The 27,848-nt window shown below is 38.5% G+C and overlaps 1 protein-coding gene across 1 annotated transcript in view; it reads right to left on the reverse strand.

Annotated features, from left to right (window-relative positions):
- FAF1 (Fas associated factor 1) overlaps positions 1 to 27,848 on the reverse strand; it is a 409,817-nt gene that overhangs the window by 38,058 nt on the left and 343,911 nt on the right. Inside the window, exons 16-18 of the mRNA XM_019656527.1 lie at positions 15,066 to 15,146; positions 13,346 to 13,423; positions 4,910 to 5,125 (exon numbers count right to left, since the gene is read on the reverse strand). Coding sequence (XP_019512072.1) covers positions 4,910 to 5,125; positions 13,346 to 13,423; positions 15,066 to 15,146 — 375 coding nt within the window. The remainder of the gene's footprint in view (positions 1 to 4,909; positions 5,126 to 13,345; positions 13,424 to 15,065; positions 15,147 to 27,848) is intronic.

A 27,848-nucleotide genomic window follows, 5' to 3' on the forward strand; every position in this document is an offset into this window, starting at 1 on the left:
GGGGGGTTCACATCTACAGATCCGGAGAAGAAATGTTCTCGGGGCAAGAACAGGGGCTGTGTGATTACATAAGTGACCAGGCACACATGCCGCCAGTCTTGAAGCCAACCGGCCATTTCTATCCTCCTTTCCCAGTGTTCTCCAATTATTTTATAAATAGAAAGACCTCACTTTCCTGTTGTAGGTGGAGCTTCTCTGAGTGATGTAGATACCAGTAGGCAAAAGAAGGAAAATGGAGGAGGCAGGAAGGAAAACTGTGGGATAAAAGAATGAGGAAGGACGAGTAGAAAGAAGGGGAAAAGGATAAAAAAGGTAAAATAGGATCGGAAAGAAGGGGAAGGATGGGAAGAGGAGGAGGAGAGAAAAGGGAAGAGGAAGGCTGGGGGATACTGACAACCTCACACTGAGTGGCAATGGACCACTGTAGGTCCAGAGAGGAACTGGGGGGCTGGCGGGGGCCCCTTACTCTGACTCCGAGGCAGGGTGAGTAGCAGTGGGGGTCAGTGTCAGTCCTTAGCTTTTGGGACTCAAGTACCTCACTAGCAGCTACCTTGCAATGCCCAGGTAAGGCAAACGGGCCTCAGTGTTCACATGGCTCTGACACACCCGAGAGGAGGAGCTGAGACCAAAGCTCTGCAAGCGAGAACTATTTCTTCTCTTGGTAACTGTTATTAGCAAAAAAAAAAAGAGAAAAATAACAAAAACAAACAAATAATTCAGCGTTCCCAGCATCCTGACAATCAGCTTTTCTAGGGAAGGCCTGCGTCTGCTGCTATTTTGCTCGTCCCACAGCGCTTGGTTCAGCGGTGCACCCACCAGACAGTTAGTAAACAGTTGGACAGCTGGGAAATCTTACCACGAACTATTGTTTGGGTTGGGGGGAGGGGGGCAGAAGAACATTTAACAAGTCCTTTGGTGAGAAACCAGTCTCTGCTTTGTGGAGAAAAGACGGAAGACACAATACGACTCCTAGAGTTGAGTCTTATGTTATTTGTTATTAAAGAGGTGAGGTCTTAAGATGTGCTTTTTAACAGTCTTTAGTTTAGTTGTAATTTAAGATGACTTTTACAAATTAGATCCTAATCCTTGCAGACACAGATGGCTGTTACAGAATAGCCTTGCAAAAACACTAGTTATTCGACTTGAAAGAGCATTCAGAGAAGGATGAAGGGCCATTAACTCTCACCCCACCCCGGCTCTAGGAGGTCTAATGAGTCCTGGGTGGGCTTTCTGGGCTTAGGTCTGGGTCTGGAATCTGGGTGGGCCTAGGGCATCTGTTCTTATTTGGAACAGCCTCTCTAGTTCACTCGGGAATCAGAGATTTAGGATCAGACCTGAGGTCATTAACATTTGACAACAGTAACTGAATGCTTAATAGGTGAGACACCACCACGCTGGGAACTTTTGAGGAGATAGACATGAAAATGATATGGACAGTCTCTGTAATTATAGCACAACAGGGCAAGTGCTATGAGAGAGGAATGTACGAACTGCAGTTGGTACATAAGTGAGGAGCTTGGGGGAAGGGGAGGACTTCCCAGAGAGGATGACATTTGATCTGGGCATTAAAAGATGAGTTCAAACAGGCCAAGAAAAGTGGGGAGTGTGGATATGCAGGGAAGAGAGAACAGAGTATGAAAAAGCACAGAGGCATGGAAGTCTCTTGTGTCTTCAGTAAATAGTGAGCATTCTCCTATCTCCTGGTGATGGAAATAAGTCATGAGAGGCAGGATTTAAGGTGGGAAAGGTAGGCATGGACCAGATTGTGAAGAATTTTTGAAAACATTCTAGGGGTCTGTACTTATCCTAGGGCAGTCGGGAGCTGTTGAAGAGTTTTTAAACAAGAAATGGGATGATCAAAGTGAGATTTTAGAAAAATCACTCAGTGGCAGATAATTTCAGGTTGACCAAAGACCATAAAATGGACCTGTGATAGGTATTGGGAAGCTCTTGATTTCTCCTATAAGAACAAACCTTTGGTTAGAGTTTTTCTCTAGGCCAAGCTTAATCTAAATTGGCCTTGGGAGGGGGATGGGGATAGAAATGGGATCAGGTGTGAAAGGGAAACTGGGAGAAGAGACCGTTAACCAGACTGAATAGTGTTCTTCAGCAGTGTAACAAAGGGTGCATGATTGAGATCTAAATTAAGAGTCAATTTTCTCTAAGTGACTGACCCTCCATTTAGGGCTAATCCATACTGACACTTAACACAGCCTGCACTGAAAAGGCTAAATTCTTGATCAGCAGAGTTCAAGAACCCTCTGCATTTCACTTCACAGTTCCTCTGCTTATTTACAACATTAACTTTCCACAGTCCACATTTTTACCCTGTGGGAAAACGTCATTAATACTGATCATAAAACTCAGATCCTTTAAGAGATTGCTCCTCCCACCCCACCTCTAGTAGTCAGGTTTAAAAATTAATTTGAAAGAAAAGAAAGTTTAATTTTGAAAGCCAGGAAACTCCTTAGATTCCATCTCTTCCAGTATTTCCATTTTACAGATAAAACCCAGAAAGGGAGTGAAAAAAACCAAGGGCTGAGATCTTAAAAGTTCTCATCACAAGAAAAAAAAATTTAGTACCTATGTATGGTGACAGATGTTGACTAGACTTATTGTGGTGATCATTTCACAGTGTACACAAATATCAAATCATTATGTTGTACACCTGAAACTAATATAAAGTTATATGTCAGTTATACCTCTATTAAAAAACAAAACAAGGGTTGGGAAGGACTAATTTAACTCCTAAGTTTTTTAAGTTCTCCAAGGTGAGATGTTCATCATAGAACGTTAAGTGTGAGAGCCAGGCTGATCTTGAACCCCCTGATAGTGGCTCCTTTCCAAGCGTTCACACATTTAGAGTTCAACTTCAGTGTCAGAACTTAAGGTAGCTTCTTACCTGGCTGTGTGGTCCACAGAGCACATGCATGCATGTGCCCCCTTGTGCGTGTTTGTGCATCTTATAGTACATGAATAAAGAGGAAGAGCTCCAGGGCTATTGAGCGAGGGGTCAATGGCCAGCATCGGGGATCCATTCTAGCCTCCCTGATTTAGACGTAAGTGGTAGGCTCCCTAGCCCACCTCGGGGATTTGTGGCTGAGTGGTGGCTTTTGTCTCTATCCTGCAAATCTGAGGGACTAAGATGAACCTTAACCAAATTCTTGCTCTTTGTGTGTTAGATAAAGTTCAAGTTACTAGACCTCATATTACTAGATCATAATGGAATCACAGAATATTAAGATTTACTATGTATCTTAAAGGTAAGCTCGTCCAAACCCCATCCCATATAAAGTAGGAACACCAGGAATAAATCCTTCTCCATATACACAGAGGGTGCCAAAAAAATGTATACACATTTTAAGAAAGGAAAAAAACTATTAATTGTAATACTCAATATATACCAATAACAAAAGATGAATACAAGTCACGCTTGACTTCTGCAATTACCAGAGATGCTCAAAGTGGTTACCATCAGCGTTCAGACATTTCTGATTAAGGCAAACTACTGCTTGAGCATAGATAACATCTCTTAAAATGTATATACATTTGTTTGGCACCCCCGGTATATGCATTATTGCTGAAAAGGGATCATTCAGTAATATTGGGTTACCGCCAATGATAAGAAAATCACTACCTTACAACACAAGATACTCCTTTCTAAGAAAATGCTTTCTTACACTGGGCCAAATTTGCCTCCTATAACTTTAAACTCATGGGTCCCAGTTCTCTGGACTTATTTCCAAGTCAGATTCCCCTTTTTCATGGCAGGCCTTCAAGTAGCTGAAGACAACAATCACATCTCCTGTGGCCTTTCCTTCTCTAGAAGAAATGTTCCTCAAATGATATGGTTTCTAATTCCCTAACCTTCTTCCCAGCGCAGCTCTAGACATGTTCCCGTTTCTTCAGGCTTCAGGATGGAGTTTCAGCATGGAACTTTCAGGGGTAGTTTTCTCTTAGTACAGAACTGAATAGGACCATCAAGTTTTTCTTGTTGGGATCATGGAATTTTACCTCTAAAAATGCAGCTAGCTTTTTGTTGGCAGCCATAACACATTAAATGTATATTCAGCTTAATTCAACCATAACCTCAGCTAAAGCAACTGAGTTTCTAAACCTAATGTGGGAAATCTCTCTATCTCTTTATATTTCTGTCTAGGCTCATTTTTGTCTATTGTTTTAGTATTTTAAGGTTTTCTTGAATCTTATTTTTCATAATCCATAAAATCTGATAAAGTCTTTATTTAAGCTGCTAATAAGCATGGTGAGTAATCAAGAACTAAATACGGAACCTGTTGGTTCCCTCTAGGGAGAGGGCAGTCTCTTAGCACATTCTGGACACGCAATGTAATCAGCGATGAATCTAAATAACTGTAGATTTATCTCGCTGCTTGGATCCAGAATACCATGAGCGTCTATTAAATATCTTGCGGAAATACAGATACACAGTGAATACAGGTCACCCTCCCTGACTTCCCAGGCTAATAAGAACTATTGAATCACAAATACTTTTGGTTTAGCATGACCCGTTCTTAGTAAACCTATCACCATTGACCCTCATCTAGCTGTTAAGCTATTAAGCACACAATTTTCAGATCTACTCTGAGGTTTACAGAGATGAAATCTCGGGAAAACCTGCATGAAAGCTGGAATAGGGGAAATAGGTAGGAAGGAAGAAAGACCTAGTACCTAATTTCTTACATAGGCTACTGGTACATGTCTGCTGGCCTGGGCAGCCATACCTTCTCCAAAGGCTGAGAGAATGGTGTGCAGAACAATGAAGAACTCCCGGGTGAGTGGTCCTGTAGCAGGATGTACCATGGGTCTTTCCTTGGGCTACTCTGTCCGGCCCTAATGATGGGTTATCTCCCACCTGGACATGCTTTCCAAGATAGGCATGGGAACTTACGTCTCTCCTAGGAAAGGTACTCAGTAACTTGAACTCGTCCCATGGAAATCCTTTGGAAGCTACAAAGTCAAAGACAATCTGGAGCTTATTGCTGGCCAAGAAACGCCGCTCAAGGAACTCGCCACTGGGGGTCCGGATCCGCAGTTTGCTCACGGGCTCAGCATCTTCTTCCTTTGGCTCTGGAGGCAGGGCCTGCTCTAAGGAGAGGCGAATGGCCTAAGGAGGGCAAGAACCAGGTGTTAAACTATGTGATGGATGAGACATGAGGAGTGGGGGAGAGAGGCTAAAAAGAAGCTGCTGCTTTCTAGAAACTCATCAAAAAATTATTGCCCTTTTATTAACCAAGCCTAATGCTTGAACAGTAGAATCATGTGTTTTTCATTTTCTTAATACTAGCCCAACAGGCAATTAATTAAAATAAATCCCACCTTGATGACACATATTATTAAACTGATAGGTAACGCCATAGTAAAGAAAGGTAATTTAATTGTTTTTTTTTTTTTACGGAAGGGCTTGGGTATTTGTAATTGAGGAAACAGGTATCAAATACCCAGCTGCTTTCTTTCTAGATATGAATTAAGGCTATTATAAGCATTTACAATACACACACATACACACATACACACACACACACACACAATTTACATTTGAAAAACACACATTTCCTAAGTAGAAATGACTTCAGAGTTTATAGAATAAAGATTCTGTATGGGGTGATGAAAAATTTTGGAAATAGATATGGTGATGGTTCACAACATAGTGAATGCAGTTAGTGCCACTGAATTGTACACTTAAAAATGGTTAAAAAGGCAAATTTTTGTTATATATATTTTGCCACAATAAAAACAATGAAATAAAATAGAATGGAAAGAAAGGAAAATATCCAGTTTATTGGAGGCAGGAGACCATGGTGTTCGCCACTGACCTGCTGTAGGATTTGGCCAAGTCCAGATTTCTGGACCTAGAGATGGCCCAAACCCGTCATGTTACAGGTAACAGTGCAGACTCAAATAGGTGGAGTAAACTGTTGGGGGAGCTCATGGTCAGAGTTGTGTTCGAACCCAGGTTTCTTAGTTCTCAACCTACAGTATTATTTTGTTTCACATTCATGATACTCCATTGAAAGGAGGTTAGAAGGCCTCTAATGTGGGAATCTGTGGCAGGAATTCACCACACTTTTTTTGTCTCTAGCACTCTGGGAGATTCCGTAGGTGAATAAGCCTCGTATTAGCACACTTAGCTTCACATTTATATTCTGTTCCTGGTCACTTTGACATTTCAATGTTCCGAATAGAAAAACAAAATTTCCCCCAATTAATCTACAACTATTACAATCAAGTAACATGAGTGAGAGAAATTGGTATTTATGTTCGCTAAGTCCTCAATGGCAACTTTCAAAGTTGGTGTCACATTTCCAACTGGGGGAAAAACATAAAAAAACCCTATTAAACAGCTCTTAGGTCAAAGGGGAAATATAAATCAAAACTACAGAATATTTAAAAAAATAATGATTGTTGAAATTCTTCATGTTGGAATCTATGGGAATCATATAAAGCAGTACTTAAAGGAAAATTCACAGCCTCAAAATTCTTATATCATTCAAAAGGAAAGAATAAAAACAAACAAATTAAGAATTAAGCTAAAGGGCCAGCTGAGTGGCTCAGCTGGTTAAGATCATGAGCTGAGAAAAAGGGTCACTGGTTCAATTCCCACATGGGCCAGTGATGCTGTGCCCAAGCTAAGCTGCAGCTGAGCTGCCAACAGGTGGCAGGATGGTTTAGCTGGTGTGAGCACGTGCTCCTAACAACAAGGTTACCGGTTTGACTCCCACATGAGATGGTGGGCTACACCCACCCACAACTAAGATTGAACACGGCACCTTGAGCTGAGCAGCCGTGAGCTGCCAGCAGGCGGCCGGATGGCAACTCGACTTGGAGCTGAACTAGCTGTGCCCTCCACAACTAAGATTGAAGGACAACAAGTTGGCTGTTCCCTTTCTCCAATTTCCCAACACTGTTCCCCTTCCCCAATTCCCCAGTAAAAATAAAATCTTCTTTTTTTTTTTTTTTAGCTGAGCCATCCCACCACCTGTTGGCAGCTCAGCTTGGGCCAGGATTCAAACTGCTGTTGCTCAGAGATCGCACTCTTGAGTGAGCTCTTAACCAACTGAGCCACTCAGCCGGCCCTTAAAAATAAAATCTTTATTAAAAAAATCATCTACTTTAAAAAAAAAAAAAAAGAAGCTAAAAACAGTAGGGAAAAACCCCTGATAAAATAAATGGGAAAAGAAAGTTGAAAATAAAATAATGAATGAAGCTAAAAGCATAAAGGAATACATTAGAAGAAAAAAGAAAAAGAAAACTAGTTAACCAATATAAGCTGGTTCCTTGGGAAAAAATTAATAAACTTCTACAAATAAAAAGACACACATAAAAATGGTCACCTCTAGAGGGTGGGGGAAATAGTGTGGAAGTGACAGTGAGTATTTTCTGAATATGCCTTTTTATATTTTTGACTTTTCACTTATGTAAAAAATGTGTTTAAAATAACCAACAGAAAAATAAAGTTTACTGAGATACCACATGAATAAGAAATTCATTTCTGTGCCACTCAGGAAAATTTGATTGGTTCTAATACCGAAGTATTTTCAAAAAAGCATTAAAAATGTCTGCTGTGTATAGAGAAAGCTAGTCCTTCCTAGGACTCTGAGGACATCTTCCTTCTGGAGGCACTGGATAACACCACCTACTTTATAGGGGATTATAAAGATGGAAATTATATATATGATGTATGCAAAGTTCCCAGTGTGGTATCTGACATACGTATAATAGGCTTCAGTTAACGGTTGTTTGGGTTGGGTTGCACTGGTTAAATAGTCCTACACTCATTTTTTTATGTGGGAAAATTAATATCCAGAAATGGAGACATAAGAAATATAGTTCAAAAGTTAGAAGAATAGGCAGCTAAGCTGTTTACTTTTGCCTTTTTTGGGGGGATAGCATGAGCAGAAGTTTATTTAATATTGGTGTTCTGGGTCAGCAATGAGTTTCAGCTGAATATTTTCAAATATTAAACTACTTTAGTAACATTGCCAAATATTAATAACCCAATGAACAGGTGATCCTGTGTATATCAAAATGAAATCCCAGTTGTACTATATCTGTTGTAGCATTCCCTATACTGCACCATAGTTATTTGTTTAATGTCTGGCTTTCCCACTAGCATGTAAGCTCTGTTGGGGTGTGGGAACATGTCTTACTTCTTACTTCAATTGTAGCACATAGCACAAAAGAGAAGCTCAACATGTGATAAGAGGTGAAATAAACTCACATGTTAACTAAAATGATGCATGTGAAAGTGCTTATGGTGATAAACACACATAGGTGCTAAAAGATCTGAATCTCAAGGTCTCTACTAGTAACCGAGAATTGATCATTCTCAGTTTCCTTTCTCTGAGGTCTAACTCCCTCCAGCATCAACTGTTCAGATTAATTTTCTACACATGTGTCCCTTAAGGGCTAATCAAGAGTTGCTTGTAGGGGTAAACTACCTCTGTGTATTACAGTTATGTACACTTTCTAAACTATTAAATGGGATCACTTAACTATTTATAACACTGGTGGTTCTTTAAAACCCTATCTTTGAGATTAAAGAACATTATTCCTGATTATAAAAGTAATAAAATTCATTGCAAAAAAAACAGATTAAATGATAAGAAAAACTAAAATTAACTTCTAGATTCACCACCATGAGGTGACCACTTCTATCATTTGAGTGTTTACTTCCTAATTTTTTAACCATTTTTCAGTGTATAATTCAGTGGCATTAAGTACATTCACAATATTGTGTTACCATCACCACTATCTATTTCTAAAACTTTTTCATCACCCCAAATATACACTCTCCATTAACTTTTCATGCATATTTTTATATAAATATATATTTAAACATTTTTACAATATTTGAATCAATGTTATATTATATAAAGCTTTATATTTTGTTAAAAGTCTTATATTTTGTCATTGTTTTAAAATTTTTATTGAAATATTACATTTGAAAAAGTGCACAAATCTTAAGTGTACAACCTGATAAATTTTCAGAAGGTGAACCTACCTATATAAGTAACGACCTGTCAAGCATCTCAGAAGTCCTTTGGCCCCTTCCTGAGAATTACCTTCCTCAAAGCTAATCACTATCCTGACTTTTAACACTGCAGTTTAAAAAACTTTAATCTTTAAATTAAATGTAATTTAGGAATGTAATTAAATACATAGTTAGGAAATAGGCTTTGGGTGCGACAGACATTCAAATCCTGGCCATTAAGCATATGACAATCTTTATGAACTTCGGTTACTTCACATAAGAAATAGGGACAATAACATCTTTCTCACAAAGATTCTTGTATAAAATGCAGTAATGTTTATAAAACACTTAGCAAGTGTTAACACATGGCCGGCACTCAATTAAGAAGTACCTAACATCGAACCTCACGCTGAAACAATGTGCTCAACAGGAGACAGCCATTTTTGGTGTTATCATTATCATTATTCCTTTGCCCATACTTTAAATCAGAACTTAATGTGATATTTTCTGGTTTCTCCTTCTGTTCTCCCCTTAATCCACCTGTCTGCTTGGTGTCTGTTTTGACATTTCCCTGTACAGCATAACAACAGATGCTACATTATTGTCTAAACTCAACCAATTATGCTACAGAAGAATAAACAACAGTAGCTCATTACCCCATTCATTGTGCAGACAATGTCTGCTCCTCAATGCACCCAGTCTCCAGGGCTTTTCCCCAAAATGAAAACAGACCTCAAATATCCTACACCAGTGGTCCAATGTGAGAAACAATGAAGAGATATTAGGTAAGTTGGCAATCATGGGATCTAAATACCCAAGTTTTACTGGCGAAAAAACCCAAAATTATATCAGTAGCTCAGCTTCAAATATACTGGCTAAAAGCAAAGGCCTCATTGAAGTAAACACTGTTGTGAAAAATAATGACATAAAGGACACCTACACTCAAATAGCAGCTTAGTAAACACCATTGTGAAGCTTCAATTTGGTCTGCTCAATAAACACAGTTTTTTATCTGCATTATTTTAGGTTTGTAACAAAACAAGGAAACCTGGTGTAAGACCCGAGAGTCAAAAATCTTGGCTGAAACCATCTCCACTTATCAGAAACTCAGTGGCAAAAAACAATGTTCGGGAAGGACTTCTTAAAGGGTGTGTAGTTCATATATTTCTCTGGTTATTATAAAATCTATCCTTTAAACTGGACTACCAGAAAAGTATGTTATTTGGGCCTTTGCAGAGAGGCTTTCACTAAATTGTGCCTTGGGCTTACAACTTTGAATTACATAAAGTTGTAAGAAGCTTTTATACACAACCTGCTATTGCTATTACAGCTACTGGCTACAACTGGAGACAGTATCCACCACACTGCAGCTTCCTCTTGAAGGGGACTCACAGGAAACACTGCTCTAAGGTCTCAGTGCTTGAAAAACGTGAACACCTTTTGAGAGACTGGCCTTTATCTGCTGTTACACATAGAGTGAAACTTGTAAACAATCATATTTTCCTTTGTTTTAACCCAAGAGAAGCACAGAAAAAAGTTTGTGCTCACACTGAGCAAATGGACAGACCTCTATCACGTGCATTTGGTGCCTGTGCTGGATTACCTGTTGTCCACATGTGACTCTCACCTTTGCCTTTATTTTCCTGGATTTGCCCTTGTACTGATTACTATGTTTTCTTCCTTTTTAATCCATCTGAATTGCAAGTATTTATGTAAGTTACTTGAAACTCATTTTGGAAAAGATAAGTTAATATATAAATTAGTAAAGTTGGGGAGGTTTTTGTTGTAATTTCTTTGTTTTTCCCTCAGAACAGTCTTAAAGCCTTTCTCTTTATCATGGCCAAGGACCAGATCAAAATGCCTTCCTACATTTTACTGATTTCACTCCAACAGTTACCACACAGCAAAATGAGGCCAACCACTAATGAATTTCCCTGTCACCAAGGTGATCTGAACTATCCAATACTTCATTTTTCTACAGGATTTTGAAATACTAGAGATAAAATAATAAAACCACTTTTATTACCCAATGCAATTATACGGGTTAGGACTTCAAGGTATAAGGGGAGGCAGTGTTACTATGAAAAGGCAGGTGACCTGGCTTCTAGTCCAGATTATGTGCCAACCAGTTTGGCAACCACAGGCAAACTGTGTAATCTCGCTGGGTCTCGGTTTCTTCAGAGGTTGCACAATACCAGCTTTTCCCAGAGTCGTTTGCTGTACACTAGTGTGCTAAATATGGTAACGGGTGCTCCGTGAAAAAAAGGGTCAAATAAGCTTGGATAAGGCTGAATTAAATTAAGAGAAATAGTTTCTTAATGGTGGGGTTTATAAGAGCCTTTAATTATGACTTTAATTGTAGAGTATGTAGCACTATCTGAACTTGGTTTTTTTGGGAGCAAATCAATGGTCACGAGCAAATAATGACTAATTGCAAAATACGACTTGTTCTCCCTCCCCGTCCCCATCCTCTCACATGTTTATAGCTGGAACATATACTGAGGTATGCTAAAGGATGTTTATAGAGCCTTCTATAAGAGAACATGCTTTATCTGTATTTGGAAAGAGAGATAATTTTAGCCCAGGGTAAATAAGGTAAGTCATCAAAATACATATGTTACCAAGCTCTGGATCCAAAACATGCAGTTAACTGTACACACCTGACATTTAGCAAGTATATGGTTGAAGATATACTATTAAGAGAGAGAGACAGCATGTGTGAAAGAGCATGAAAGAGTGAGAGTCCTAAAATTTTAAACTACATTTCTGGAAATAGCCTAAAAGCGAAGTGACAAATCTCTCTTATCCAAGCTTTTGTGAAACTCTACATACATGATTCCTGTAGACACATACAATGATATATGGCCTTGTACTGGAATCGAGTAAGTGAAAAAGCATGAGCTTTGTAGTCATCAAGACCAAGGTGAGATTCTTAGCTGTTCTCATTTCTGTATGCGACTTCTCAATGAGCTTCAGTTTTTTCACTTGTAAAGGAAATCTCTAACCTTGCAGCTTGTTTTAATGGTCAATGAGTAAGCATATGTAAAGCAGCTAGTAGAGCACATGAAACACAGAAGATGCTCAACGAAATATTTTCTAGCCTTTATAATTGAGTCTTCAGCGTATACAGAACTAGAGTTTGTCAGGCATGGTATCTTGTACCTATCTTGTGATAGGAACTTATTAAGTGTTTGAACATGAATAAACTTTGATTTCCACACAGTAAAATATTATACAGCTTTCAACACCTGGCTCAAATATCACTTCTTCTATTGTGTTGTCTGATTCTCAAAGCTGTAACCGATTTTTACTTTGCCCCTGAAATCTCTAAGTATTTTGCTTTTACTTCTCATGTTATTTTGCACATTTTTTCTTGATTTGCTATCACTTGTAGACACGTTGCCTCTTCCCTATAAGACTGTAATCTCTTCTTGCAGGCAGAAAATGTTTTATTATCCTTTGTTTCTCTTTGAGTGCTCAGCACAGTTCTTCTTCAAAAAACATTTGTTGAATAAGTACGAGGTGACATCCTCTGACTGAGAATGATGACTAATGGAGTTTCCTCAGCCCAAGTTAAGGCTTTCCAGGTTTTTCCATCACTTGTTAGATGGCTTTCTCTTTTTATAAGTGAATCTTGCTATTAATCCCATGTCTAGAAAAAAGTTTTAGAGGTCCTTTTTTGGGAAGCCACTCTTGGAAGTCATTTGACACCCTTCTCTTTGTTTTCACTGCACTTTAGGCAAATCTCTATAATAACTTTACATATGGTATTGTAATTCCATATGATTTTCACAACTGCTGGAGGGAAGGACCCATGTTGATATCCCTACCCCTTAACAGATTTTGGGCACATACTACATATTCAAAAAAACATTTGCAAAATGAATGAATGAAAAGTTCTCTATGTTGTTATGGACAGGACATGAACTCAAGGGTGAAAATCATCCAAGCTAAATGGATTTCCCATATTTAGAGGCCCAGTGCAAGATACTGTAAAAGTAACTCACAGTGTCTTTTGGTGGGTAAAGTGAAGACTGGGAAAAAGGCTGAAAATACAGTCTTGTATTCTTGGGGTGAGACAATATCCAGGAAAGATGGGAGTATTTATTAGGCATGAAGAGGGGGAAGAAACTGAAAAGAATAGAAAACTACAAATCTAGTACAAGGTCAAGTTTTCTAAGAGTTCCATACAACAGATCAGGAATGATTCTTTTAAGGAAAGGTATGTCTTCCATACTAAAATGAGTCTGAGAAAAGTGGAAAGAAGTTGTAAGACCTATTAACGGCTTCAGTATCAAATGCAATGGAAACAAACCTAAGTTTTGCATAACTTTTCTAAAAATTATACCTTACCTCACGTTCTTCTTCTTGTTCTTTGCGAATCTGCTCCAAACGAAACTGTTCTGCCATCTCTCTCTCATGAGCTTCCCTCTGTGGATAAAAGAGAAAGGGCGTAGGCACTCAGTAAACATTGGCTTACTTAAAAAAATAAAGAAAAGGGAAAAAAAGAGCTCATTTCCAGCATGGTCCAGAGGCACACTGTGATAATGGAAGTGTTTCTCTTTGAAACAAGAATGGAAATGAAAGCAACAACAAAGCTTAGCTCTCTGATCATGTTGGGTCCTTATGCAAACACCTGGGTAGCTCTGGGTAGTGTGGGATTCAAGATCCTTCAGAACCCTGTTCTGGTCTTCTCTGCTACGTCTCCTGTACACAAATATCATGCTCTGTTCACTTCAGTCTCTGCCAAGCACCCATGATTTCTGACCCTTTGCTGCTAGCATATTACTTCCTCTCTCCTGCCTCTTTATCCAGCTCACGTATACATCCTCTTCTATGCAACCCTCCCCAGTGCTTTCCCACTTCTCGGCTCTCCAAGAAAAGCTAGAAAAACTTCCCACTGAAACTCTGTTCACTAAACTCATAGAGCTTAGTGCTTCATTTATGACATTTAGGGACCTTGCCTAAGTGTTACAACTATCTGTGTTCTTGACTCAATCTACTCTACACCACACTGTGAACCTTCTTTTGAGGCAGAAACTGTGGCTTATTCATTTTCCCCTCCTTCAATGCCAAGTACAAAAGCAGGTGGCTCAAGAAGCATTACATGAATCAGGGCTTCTCACCCTGGCTGTGTATTAGAATCGCCTGAACAACTTTTTAAAAAATTGCTACATGTTCTGTCTGACTTACTTCACTTAGCATGATAATCTCAAGATCCATCTATGTTGTCGCAAATGGCAATATTTCATCTTTTCTTACGGCCGAGTAATCTGCTGTGTGTGTGTGTGTGTGTGTGTGTGTGTGTATATAAAATCGAGAACCATATGGCTTCACTCATATGTGGGATATAAAACTGAAAGCAACAAATGAACAAAACAAACAAACAAAACTTCATAGACACAGACAACAGTTTAGTGGTTACCAGAGGCTAAAGTGGGGACGGGGGTGGTAGATGAAGGTAAAAGGGATCAAATATATGGTGATGAAAGGAGAACTGACTCTGGGTGATGAACACACAATGCAATATATAGAGGGTGCCAAAAATTTTTTTGGCACCCCAGTATAAATGATGTTTTATAGAATTGTACACTTATAAACCTATATAATTTTACTAACCAATGTTACCCCAATAAATATAATAAAAAAAGAAAAAAATTGCTAGGTTTTACCACAGATTCATTTAAAAAACAAAAGATACTAGGCCCATTTTTGTTTTCACTTTCATGATTCTCAATAAACTTTATCTTGTCAAAATGAACCATATTTCTAAGAGCCAGGGGTAGAATTATATTCTTTCTGTTAATTGAATCTAGCTTTCTCCATTGCAAACCTACTTGGAGACATTCTTGGGGATCAAAGTGATAACAGGGCTGGCACTTAAATAGTGAAAGACTATTTAGATTGAGTTCTTTTTTTAAATAAAAGTTTACTGGGGTGACAATTATTAGCAAAGTTACAAAGGTTTCAGGTGTACAATTCTGCACTACATCATCTATGTATCACTCTGTGTGCTCACCACCCAGAGTCAGTTAGGTTGAGTTCATCCCAGAAGCCCCTTGACTGGATCTACCTTTGCTCGGTCAGCCTCAAGTGAAAGGCGATAGGCCTCATCTTGTTCTCTCTTCACATTTTCTCTGGCTTCACGTTCATCCTTAAAAGAAAAAAAATGATTCAAATGTGTTTTACCATATTACTTTTTAAAAGAAAAAAAACCAAACAATGACAATTCCCTTGTTTTACTCATGTGTGAATTTATTATAATTAAGCAAGGTACTTTTAAAGTGTCGAGGATATAAATAAGCAAACAAACAATAAGATGGGTAGCACGGGATATTGTGAAAATGAAATGTTTGAAGCCTAGCTCTACCCCTTACAAACTGTTTGACCTTGGGCAAATTATTTAACCTTTCTAGGTCTCAGTTTCCTCAACTGTAAAATAGACATAATATTTGTTTCATAGGGTTGTGAGAATTAAATGCAATAATATATAAACTGTCTAGCAAAGCACCTGACAGTTCATTTCACAATGATTAGTTTCCTTCGCTTTTCTCCTGATTTTTCTAAAATAAACTAGGAGATTGTCAGCATTGGGACCAAGGACTGTGAGAGAGTAAAGGACTAGGAAGTAACCCCCTGCCCAGCACAAGAAGAGTCTGAAAGCAAAATACCATGGTTAACTTCAGCCCACACCACCCCACACCACATCACTAAAGCTTGGTCATCAAATTAGTATTTCCTCACAACATTCTTACTCATGAAGTGTGAATAACTTAGTAGTTCTCTAAGTTGAAGATCTTTTAGAGTATTTTTAGCTTCTGAAGTGATTATGCCATTTGTCTACATTTAAATTGTTATTTCATATGAAATAAAAATTAATTCAACTACCAGAATTTCTCATTTGTTAAATTCGGAGTATAGTCAATATACATGTACTTAAATTTAATAAATATCCACACCTCTTGACATTAGACTATAGATTCCCTTTTTTGGTCATTTTGTGTAATAAGCTGAATCATATAAAGTCATCAATATTTGACTGTTTCTGATCTATAAAAATGGAAATATCATATGGTTTAACTTAATACTTTGCAACTTTTGGTCTCCCCTATTCAATATATGCTTACTCAAGGCTGCATGTATGCTAAGCATTGTTTTAGGTGCTTTTTTTTTTTTAAGTTTTTTTTTTTTAATTGGGAAATTGGGGGAGGGGAATAGTGTTGGGGAATCGGGGGAAGGGGAACAGACAAGTTGCTGTCCTTTGGTTCTTCAGTCTAGTTGTGGAGGATGTCACTTCACTGGCCCATGTTGGTATTGTGCTCATTGTGCTCTTCCCGGGTGAGGGAGTTGCTCGCTGGCCATTGGACGGCCCGCTCATGGTGGCTCACAGCAGCTCACGAAAACTCATGCCAGCTGCTGACCAGCCCCACTGTAGCCTACACCATGGCCAGCAACTCACGGCAGCCCAGCTCCAGGACAAGCTATTGTTCACCATCTTAGCTGTAGAGGGCGCAGCGTCACTGGCCCATGTGGGATCCGAACCGGGACCCTGCTTCTCAGAGCTGGTGTCCCAAGCCAACTCCTAACCAATGCGCCACTCGGCCGGGCCTACGTGCTCTCTTTAATAACTATTCAAGACTGTCCTTCTCCCTGAAGCCTCATACTCTGTTTAGTTTCAATTATTCAACTAATTCCATAATCACTGGTATGAGTAGTAACATTTCACTGATTCCCAATCTTTCAAATAAAAAATTAGGAAGATTTAGATGTTGCTGCACTGAAACTAACTGATACGTTATCTATGATGAAAGAGTATGCTAGGAAATGTATATGTTGGCACAAACTAGCAGAAACAATGCCTAACCTCACTGACCAACCACTCAGGCTGCAAAGCAGCCAGAATAATTTACATGTCAGAGAATACTACATATGAATAAAAATGGATCTTCAAAACTTCTACTTGGAAACTTGTACTTTGTTGTTAGTGTTTATGTTTTAAAGAAATAGGAGTATATTCCTTTAAATATATTTTTACTAACTCCAACTGGGTATTTCCCACTTTAGTCTATATGCTACAGTTTTAATATAACAAAATACAATCAGTTTGACAGGACATATTTTGTGTATTTCTGTTTATATTTGTATTTGCTTAATTCGTTACTCTATAAACTCCTTCCCCCCACTCAATATCTAAGTTTGGACAGAGTAGCCACTTAATAGTTGACTTGGCCATGGCTGATCTATATTCACCAAATGTCTTTATTTTTGAAGTCAATAAGGAGAAGTAATTAGCAGACCTGTGTTCAAGTTCTAGTTCTGCCAGAAGCAAGCTGTGTGTTCTTGGGTAAATAATGTATCCCTTTTTAGTAATTTATTGAAGGACTGAATTTCTAAGGATTCTATGCCTCTGTGGACAAGTCTACCTTTACAAATTTAGATCTCCCTAATATAATCAACAATCTATGGAAAGTAATTTTATCTATTTATATTTAAAATGGGGAAATATTCAAGATGATTAAAATTTTAATTTTACTTTACTTTCTTGACCCCACCCCTTCAAATTAGTTTAGGTTTCTTTCGTAACATTCTGAATTTTCCCTTCAAAACATTTATCACAAGTATTAATTACCATATAATTATTTATTTAATGTGAGATTTCCCCCATGACACTGTAAGTATCATAAAGGCAGGGAACTTGTCTGTATTATTTATATACCTCTGTATTCCAAGTTTTCACACAATGCCTAGCTTTTGGGAGGTGTTTAATAAGCATCTGTTGAATAAATGAATTGTCTTTCCAGGCATAAAATATCTATTGTCTGCAGTAAAAATTAAGGAGGAAACAGACACACACATCCACAAAGTGGCCCCATCTGAGTCAATGAAATTGACTTGCTGGCCAGAAATGACCTGTTATGACACTATGTACACACAACAAAGGAACCTTCTAAAAGCTACCACAGCTGGAAGCCCTTTGAGCACAAATAGTTTATAATAAAAGCATTCTAAGTAAACAGCTCTGTTCTAAAACAGACTGTTGCAGATATGAAAGGCCACAAAATGTGGCACCTGTTGTGAGAAGACTTCCTGAACCAGCTAACTTGCTTCCTTCCCTCCCAGCCTTCCATTTCTCTTCCTTCCCCTCCCTCTCATAAATATTCATTAAGCACCAATTTCATATTAGGCATCATGCTAGCACTGGGTATAAAGAGGCAGGTCACAGTTGAATACGGGAAGACATGGATAATAATGCTTAGACCACCTTCAATTATTTTATGGAGTCTACTGATTTATTGTGAAGAGTCCAGTGTTTAAATTTTGTATTATTTTCCCTTTTGCTCCTTAAATAATGTCACTCTCTCCATCTGGAAGACTTCCTTTTCCATCAGCTCTGTCACTCAAAATCCCACCAGCTTTACATATATTCTTAGAAATATAAGAGATGAATATGTTCACAAGAGCCACTACATAGATAAAGAAAATGATATAAGAGGGTAAATGATTTACACAAACAAGATCACTCATAAGTCAGCGGCAGAACTGACGCTTGAATCCAGGTGTCCTGACAGTTTCCTCCCCCATCCCCTTCCTCATCACCCAATGCTCTCCCCCTTGCCCACAGCCCTCCCTGACCACTGCAGACAAGAAAGGCTGGGTGAATTTTCCTAAACTCATGTTTATAGCTTCTTGTGTGTTGACAGTTGCTTGTGAATGGCTGTCATTTCTCTTTTCTGTCTTATAGCTTTTATACTTGTCTCTCCAAGTGTCCTGTTCACAGTCATCTCCAATTTTGGGAGTTAGAGAACACTGCTTAGGTATTTTCTCCATATTACGCTATATTAGCTTTTAAAGAAAATTCCAGGTGTTGTGGTTAACATTTCATGTATAAATTTGTTCTCATAGCCTGCAGATGTGCCTATTGGAACTTCTCCTGTGTTGTGTGGAGGTTCCCCTTGCTAAATCTGAGAGGACACATCAGAAAAAGTGACTAGCAACACAGGTTGGCCATGTGGAGGTGGGACAGCCAGAGAGATAACCAGGTTCAGGAATAGGTCTTGGGTGCTTCCTGGGCTATGGGTTGGGCTCCTTGGTATGAAAACACTCCTTGTCACACTAAAATGAGAACCCGGGTTGCTCGGAACTAAGTAATAGCCACCACTGGAGCCTTTCCTCTCTGGCACACTTGTCACTGCTCTGCTACTGCTTCGTGCTGCACTCAGTAGCGTATCTGTCTCACTGCTCCCTACCTGAGCTGTCAGCTCCCACTGGGGAAGGACCTGTAGAATCTAGGCAAGCATTCAATATATATGAAGTAGTGAAATTATCAGTGCTCAACAGTGATATATCTGAAGTTCTGAAGCCTCTAAGTATTCTTCAGACTAGTAATTTGTATGTAAGTATATTTCCTATTAGGAGTATTATAATGACTTGCTAACAGTGCTGGAATTAGAATGCAAACCTAGTCTTTCTCTCCCCCAAAGCCTATTCCCCCCACATCCCCCCACTGTGGCCCACTTGGTGGCTCAGTGTAGTTCTATATCACTGAGAGAGTAGCTATTGAATCAGATTTCACTACAACCCATTAAAAATAAAGTCCATTTTCCAGTATGGATGAAAGATAAGAATAAGCGGCCAAAGACCATTTCAAATTGTAACCTCTAGTTCTATAGAACCTACTAAACTGAATAAACAAATAAACTGGTTGAAGTTACCACAGTCAAGGAGTAGAGCTTTGAATGCTCACCTGAATACCAGCTCTCATTCTTGATTTTGCTGATCCAATAAGACCTTGGATGACTGGGATGCAGTAACAGAAATATATAGTCCTTATAACCTTGCTAATTAAAGTGTGGTCCAAGGACAAGCACTGAAATCAAATGGAGGCTGGGAATACATGCAGAATCGTGGGCCCCACCCCAGACTCACTGAATCAAAATATGAATTTTAATAAGATCTCTAGGTGATTCCTATGCACATTTAACTTTGAAAAAGAACTGCTTAAGACCATATCAGCTTTCTAAGCAGGGGATCTTACAGAAAACAAGAATTTCTTTGCTTAAAAGTAACATATAAAAATTGCTTACGTGACATGTGGCTGGAATATTATTGTTCCTTTCAGGAAAGCCATAAATAGGGAAAGTTCATCCACATTGGTGCAGAAGAATGGTTAAATACTAGGTCTAGGACCTAATCCTTTAGCAACCAGGCAGAAGTTTAAGAGACAACGCCTGTGCTTTGTGCTCAAGATGATTTTTGTGCTCAAAATGATTCCCAGATGGACATGTTGATTGCTCACACAGGGCCATGTCCACTGAGAGCATATATTCTGAGAAAGACAGAAGACAGACAAAAATGTTTCTTCTCCAATGGCAGCACTGTTTCTTGGAAAGTCCAGCTAAGTGCTCTGGAGACTTTTTGGTTTGTGTGTGCGGCACATGCAACAAAGATGATGCAATGGTCTTTGATAAAACCTGAAGACTACAGTCTGTGGCCACTTCTCCAGCCATGATTCCTTCCTGAATGTAGAAAGATAAGACAGGAGAGGGGACTAACTTTCAATCATAGGTCAGCAAACTACGCCTTTGGGCCAAAGCTGGCCTGTGGCTTGTTTCTGTGAATAAAGTTTTCCTGGAACATAGCCATGCATATTTGTTCACATATTGTCTATGGCAGCTTTGTGTTACAATGGCACAGCTGAGTAGCTGTGACAGAATATATGGCCCCAAAGCTAAAAATATTCCCTAAACCTGACCCTTCAAGGAAAAGTTTACCAACCCTTTTAAATCATTCTAAATGTTAGTTTTAGCCTTTTTAACTTTTAGGAAGTAGGGAATAAAACCCTAATGAAATTTAGAGTTCATGAACATCTAGGGAGAGCTTCAGGAAAAGGAAAAGTCAGACGGAAAGAGTGACTAATGTATTACAAAAGAATCAGAAGCCATAACCGAGCTCTGACATTAGTGTGAAGGATTTAAAGTCAAAGTCTCACAGAAGCATATTTCAGATTTTACATGGACTAATAACAGAAAGTCTCAAAAGGGATTTCGTATCGTAGATAAAACTAATTTGATTAAACATAAGAATGCAAGAGAATTCATACTTGGACAGGTTTCTAGGTATCTAGGAAAAGTAGAGAAGTAATTTCTAACTCTAGACACATTTGAACTTGGAGGTTTAGGTATAGAATTTTTTGTTCTGAATCACTTGGTATTTGGGCCTAGTATCCAGCAGTGATTCTGCTGAACATCTACTATGAGTAATACACTGGGCCAGGTAACTGTGGGAAAAAGAAATATGTTAAACTGATCCCTACTTTAAAGTGTTTTAAATTTCATCTAAAAGAAAGGGACAAAGCATATACATTTTTGAACATTTTGTAGTTATATACTGCTGTTATCAGATTTCTATTGTTGAAAGATAGTGTCGGTAAAAGTCTTATCTAAAATAAAAATCACATCACAACACTCCTCTTTTCAAACTTTCAATGCTTTCCCCATACCTTTAGGATAAAGTCTCAATTTCTTGTAACAGCTGCCCTCACACCCTGTATCAGCCCACTTTCCCCTTTCCACATACCCTATGCTGTAGCCATACAAGCTCTCTCACAATTCCCTAAACAGACCAGGCTTCGCATGCCTCCCGTCTTTGTACATCCTTTATCCTTGGCCTGGAATACTCTTCATCACTTCTCCTTCAGGCAAAAATCACACTCATCCTTCAGGCCCAACTTAACTGTCTAGGCTTTCACAGGTGCCTCCTCCACCCCCACCCTGAGTTGAGTGGCTTGATTTCTGTGTTCTCTTCACATTGTGTTATTATAATTATACATTTACACATTTGTCTCTCACTAGACTGAGCAGTTAGAAGGTAGGGGTACTGTTTTATCAATCTCTGAATTTCCAGCATAAGTTAACACTACCAAGTTGGCACTCAGTAGATAACAGAAGTGAACATTTAGTGAATGCTTGTTATATGACTGGCATTCTTGTAACTAGTTTACACGTTGTTATCTTATTTAACCCTTACATATATTGAGAGAAGGAGAAAAGAAAAGAGGTGACTATGGATATAAAAGAAAAAAAGGGTAAGGGAGCTAAGGTACCTGCTCTAGAAACTGTTATGGATCTCAAAAGTGTCAACAGCCTTTGCAAGCTAAATACTCTTGTTTTAATTTACATTCTTCTTGCTACCATTACTGCCATTACCCCCATCTTGAGTTCTGAGATTTATAAGATGGCTAGAACTCTTGAGAGAAATGATAATAGGCAGGAGGGAGTAAGAAAATAGCTCTATTGAGGAAAATTATTCTCTTGTATAGAGTGCTAGATTATTCCAGGACGACCATCTATAACATAATCTGCCTGGGTGACAAGTTTCTTTTCAGGGAATTTTCATGCGGATGACTGGGCATAGTTCCTGATACGCAGTAGGTAGTCAACAAATGTGGACTGAACTGAACCGGGAGGACAATTAGCTGACCCTTCCTGAGTCACTAAAACAGACAAACCAGCCCTTGGCAATTTTGACGATCCAGTGATGTCAAAAAGAAAAAAGTAAAATAATTTAAATATTCGATAACTAAAGACAAGTTTTCAAAACGTGCCTCCAAAGCTAAATTGATCATTATATTTTCTAAGTATGTGCCTGGTTGGTGTGAGAACAAAGGAAGCAAATTTTAGTAATCAAATTATTCTTAAGAGGACTAATTCATTAGGCACCGAAAGATGTAAGAATCTGCCTCAATTTCTTCTTCAGTGTTTGGGAGGTGAATGGCTTTTGTTTTCCCTTTTAATCTCCACCTGATGATCTAATTGGGATAGAACTGGAATTCAGATTTTAAGATTTTGTTTATGAAAATTTCTCAGGCCATAGGATATTCTGATAATCTTGATATAGTAATATATTTTTTTTTCTTTTTTTTTTTTTTTTAAGCTGAGCCATCCTGCTACCTGTTGGCAGCTCAGCGGCTGCTCAGCTCGGGCTGGATTCGAACCGCTGTTGCTCAGAGCTCAAACTCTTGAGCGAGCTCTTAACCAACTGAGCCACTCAGCCACCCCTGATATAGTAATATTTTTAAAGTATCTGAATTTAGACATTTCTCCAAAGAAGATACACAAATGGCCAAGAAGCACGTCAAAAGATTCTGGGCATCATTAGTCATCAGGGAAATGCAAATGAAAACCACGAGAGACACCTCACATCTGCTAGGATGGTATTAGAGAGAGAGAGAGAGAGAGAGGGAGAGAGAGAGAGGGAGAGAGAGAGGAGAGAGAGGGAGAGAGAGAGAGAGGATGAGAATGGACAGAGGTGGAAAAATTAGAACTCTTGTATATTGCTGGTTGGAATGTAAATGATGCAGATGCTGTGAAAACAGTTTGGTGGTTCATCAAAAATTTACACAGAATTACCACATGACCCAGCAGTCCACTTCTAGGTATATACCCATAAGAATTGAAAACAGGGACTCAAACAGGTACTTGTATACAAATATTCACAATAGCCAAAAGGTGGAAAAAATCCAAATGTCCATCAACAGATGAAATGACAAACAAAATGTGGTATATCCATACGATGGAATATTATTTGCCATAAAAGAATGATGAAGTACTGATATATGCTACAATGTGGAGGAAACTATGTGAAATAAGCCAGACACACATATTGTATGATTCCATTTGTATGAAATATCTAGAATAGGTAAATCCATAGAGACAGAAAGTACAGTTGCAGTTGCCAGGAGGTGGCAGGGGCCAGAGAGGGTTGGGGGAGTGACTGCTTAATGGGTATGGGGGTGATGGAAATGTTTTGGAATAAGATAGAGGTCACAGCTGCACAACACTGCACCTGTATTAAATGCCATCGAATTGTACACTTAAAATGGTTAATTTTAGGTTATGTGAATTTTGCCTGAAAAAACCCTTAAGTATTCAAATTACAAAGGGAAATCACATGAGCTGCTGTTTTGATAGCTAAGAAGCCAAGAACTAAATAACAACAAAGCTCTCTACAGTGGAAGAAGGGAGGTGAATATTCTTATTTTTTTGTACTTAAAGTATATATGATGAGGGCACTGACTGAAATGGTGTGTTAGGTTGGCTTTGAAAAGAAGTGCTGCCCGGCAGCACTGGCTCCACAGTGCACTGAAGCCAGGACATTCACTGTCCAGCCAGACAACTGGAATTCTAGTCCTCGTTCCACTCCGCTGGCAGAGCACTACAGGAAAAGGGCCATGGGTTTCAAACACAGGCAGACCTGGTTTGAATTCTAGGTTTGCCCTTAATTTCTGTGTTCTTGGGCAAATTCCTTGACCTCTTTCACCACTGATTAACTTTATCTCTAAAATGGGAAAAATACCACCTTGCTGGATATCTGGAAGGATAAAATGAAATGATGAATACATATCACCTAGCATAGCACTTGGGACTGCAGTGGGCATTTGATGAATGTTACTCTAATCATCACTGCCATCATCCTAATAATATCAATCCTTTTCTTTCTAATAACTAGATGTGTCATTTCAGGCCAAACAGTTGAATTTCTCTGAGCTTCTTCTGAGGACTGCCTGGGAAGGACCTGGGCCAAATGCCTACTTACTAATAGCAGCCTTTTCCTACAGGTAAATTGGCAATGGTAGAGCAGAGCAAGGAAGGTTCACAAACAATTATATGAACAGGAGCCTCAGGTCTCTGAAACATCTCATTGTTCCCTGGCTATAAACCAGGGCTCTGATAGGTGTCCAGGGCCAAAATGAGGAACATTAGGAGTCCTTAGCACAGATTACGCACCATATGTAACTTAGAAGAAAAGCAATACTACACTGTAAAGTAAGTGTCAGAAGTCTGACAAATTTCTCATTTCTTTCATGACTACTCTGATTTTTCTAAAATATCAAATTTCTAAAAGGTAATCTCTATTTTTTCTGTCTGTCTGTCTGGTGAACTTACTCTGCTTACTACATAAGTGCTTAGTTTGCATTTAGGTAAGCACATTCTAAGTTGCAGGTTGTGGGGGCTAACAGGAGGGAGGCTCTTTAGCACGAGGGCCCAGGGCAAGCCCCTAAGTTTGTTCTACTTTTCGGTGCCCCAGGCAGGATGTGAGGATTAAATAGAGGAACACATGGTGGGACAGGGCTCCAAAATGGACTAAGGCTCCAGACTGGGAGAAATGATAATTTTGTTAACAGAATCAGGAATGACGTAGAAGGCCTTGTGCACTTTGTGGTAGAAATGAATTCCTGGGCCCTAGGCCTAATTTATCACTGTGGTTTCCATTCTGTAAAAAACCTCTCATTTCCTTGTTAATCAAAGCTACCATTAATTAAAGTCTTTGCAAAGGAAAACATATTAAGTATTAATGAATATCCCTCTACCTATATTTTTATCTAACACTTTTAATCCTTTAAAGTCATGTATATTTCAAAGTATACAAAGCACTTTCACATATGATACAATAATTAGGTTGACCAGAAAGGGACTTTTATCTCCATTTAGAGATGAGGGAGCTGAGACTCAGAAAGTTGAAGTGATTCTCTCAGGGTCATACAGCTTGTTAGAATGCAGGCCGCCTGGTGTCTCATCTAGAGCTGCCTGCCATTTCACTTCTCTTCAACCTACATGCTCACTGTGTTTCTCCCCTTCCTTCCAAACATTGCAAATACAGTCCTTGAAATCAGTGTAGGAGATAGTCACAGAATGATATTCCTAGAAATTAACTGTTTCCATTTGCCGCAAGGAATAAATGGTTTCCATTTGCTGAATGAACTGAATTAGAGAAACAAATATAGGTTTAGTTTATTTCATTACCAATGGACTCTCCACAGAGAAGAGCAATATGGTAAGGAATGGATATATACCTCTAGCCTTGTATTATCTGTAGAGTTGTCATCTGTTTACATGTTTATTTGCCTCTTCAGACCCTAGGCAAACTGAAGAGACTTCTCCTCTGTATCCCTAGTCCCAAGCACTGCTTGGTACTTCACAGATCCTTAAAAATGGGACAATGAAAGAGCATTTGGCTCCACAGGCATTTGCATTATAAGTTTATATTTGTTAAACTGATTTCCCTGTAAAATCATTAATGAACTGCTAGTATTCAAAAGCAGTGAAATAAAGATTATGGCAAACCTGACACTTAACATTCTTTCAGGTTACATACATGAAAGAATAGGTCTAATACCCTATTATACTGAAGACTGAGCCTAATTGTTAGGCTAAATGGTTATATATTAAACTCCAGTTATCAAATGTTTTAAACAGAGAAATATCTCTTTTTCATTATCTCCATTTTATTTCATTTTAAATTAAATTTATTGGAGGAATATTGGTTAATAACATTATATGAGTTTCAAGTGTACAATTCTATAATATATCATCTGTATCTTGCACTGTGTGCTCACCAACCAAAGTCTAGTCTCCCTCCATCACCATAAATTTGACCCCCTTCCCCTCTGGTAGCCACTATAGTGTTGTCTCTGTCTATGAGTTTGTTAAACAGAGAATTTCAAGATAGTCCATTGTAGGACTATGAAAACAGAGAGATGAATTCACAAGTAGCAAGTAACTTCCAAGTCCTCAGACTATCTTGCTTTGCTAGAATGTAAGTCTCTGGAATTTCCGGTGGAGATGTTTAGAAAAGATTCTTTTTCATCTGGATAGAAGTGGTATGTGGGAGTGAGCTGAAAAGCTGGATTTAAGACTGGTTTGCTAATTTCTTTAGTGGCAGGATTTCAAATGATGAATTGCTGTCTCAGTGTCTGCTTTAGAGGAAGCAGGCTAGCTTGTGAGAGTGTATGTTATGGCTAAACCAATCTACCTATCTGCCTGGTAACCTAGAATGAAACCTGCACATTTTTCAAGCACAACGTCTCAGGTTCAGACCTTTGTCATATCCTGCCTAGACTAAGAAGCATTAGCTTATTAATAGGTCTCCCAACTTCTGATCCCTCCCCATAAAACGCACACATTCCCTTATACATTTATAAAGCATTTATGCATATCTACTATATGTTTAGCTTTGTGTTAGGAACTGGAAACAATAAGATGTAAGACATAGTTTCCTTTTTTTACTAGTTGTAAGAAATAGATGTATAAAGATGGGAAGGAAGGCAATATATAGGGTTTATTATGGGTTAGTCATTTTACATATGCTGTTTCTTTTCATTTCCACGATACTGCAGTGGGGTATTATTATTTCCACTTGACATATGGGGAAACTGAGACTCGAAATGGCTACCTAATTTGCCTGCAGTGTACAGTTTCTCAGGGACTGAATCAGGTTTCATACTTATGTCTATCTGTTTCTAAAGCCTATTATTTTTTTGCTAAACCAATGGTTCTCAAATTTAAAGAAATATAGGAATCACTTGTTATATAGAAAAGTTGTGAAAACACAGATTCTCTGGCCCATCTGCACAGATTCTGATTCAGTAGATCTAGTACGGAAATTCAAAAATCTGTATTTGTAACAATGGACCACACTTTGTAAAGCACTGTACCTCAAAAAGAAAACAACAGATAAATTACAACATAAGTAATATAAAGATATGAACAAAGTAATGAGCAAATACCATAGCTATCAGAATTAGTTCCCTAAATTACAAAGCTTATTTTTAGTTTTTTTTTAAATTAAATTTATTGGTTAGTAAAATTATATAGGTTTCAAGTGTACATTTCTATAATACATCATCTACCAGGGGTGCCCAAAAAATGTATACACATGACTTGTATTCATCTTTTGTTATTGGTATATATTGAGTATTACAATTTTTTATTTTTTTTAAAGATTTTTATTGGGGAATTGGGGGATGGGAACAGCGCTGGGGAATTGGGGGAAGGGGAACAGACAAGTTGCTGTCGTT

This window comes from Hipposideros armiger, unplaced genomic scaffold (assembly GCF_001890085.2).
Source record: "Hipposideros armiger isolate ML-2016 unplaced genomic scaffold, ASM189008v1 scaffold_261, whole genome shotgun sequence".
Classification (NCBI taxonomy): domain Eukaryota; kingdom Metazoa; phylum Chordata; class Mammalia; order Chiroptera; family Hipposideridae; genus Hipposideros; species Hipposideros armiger.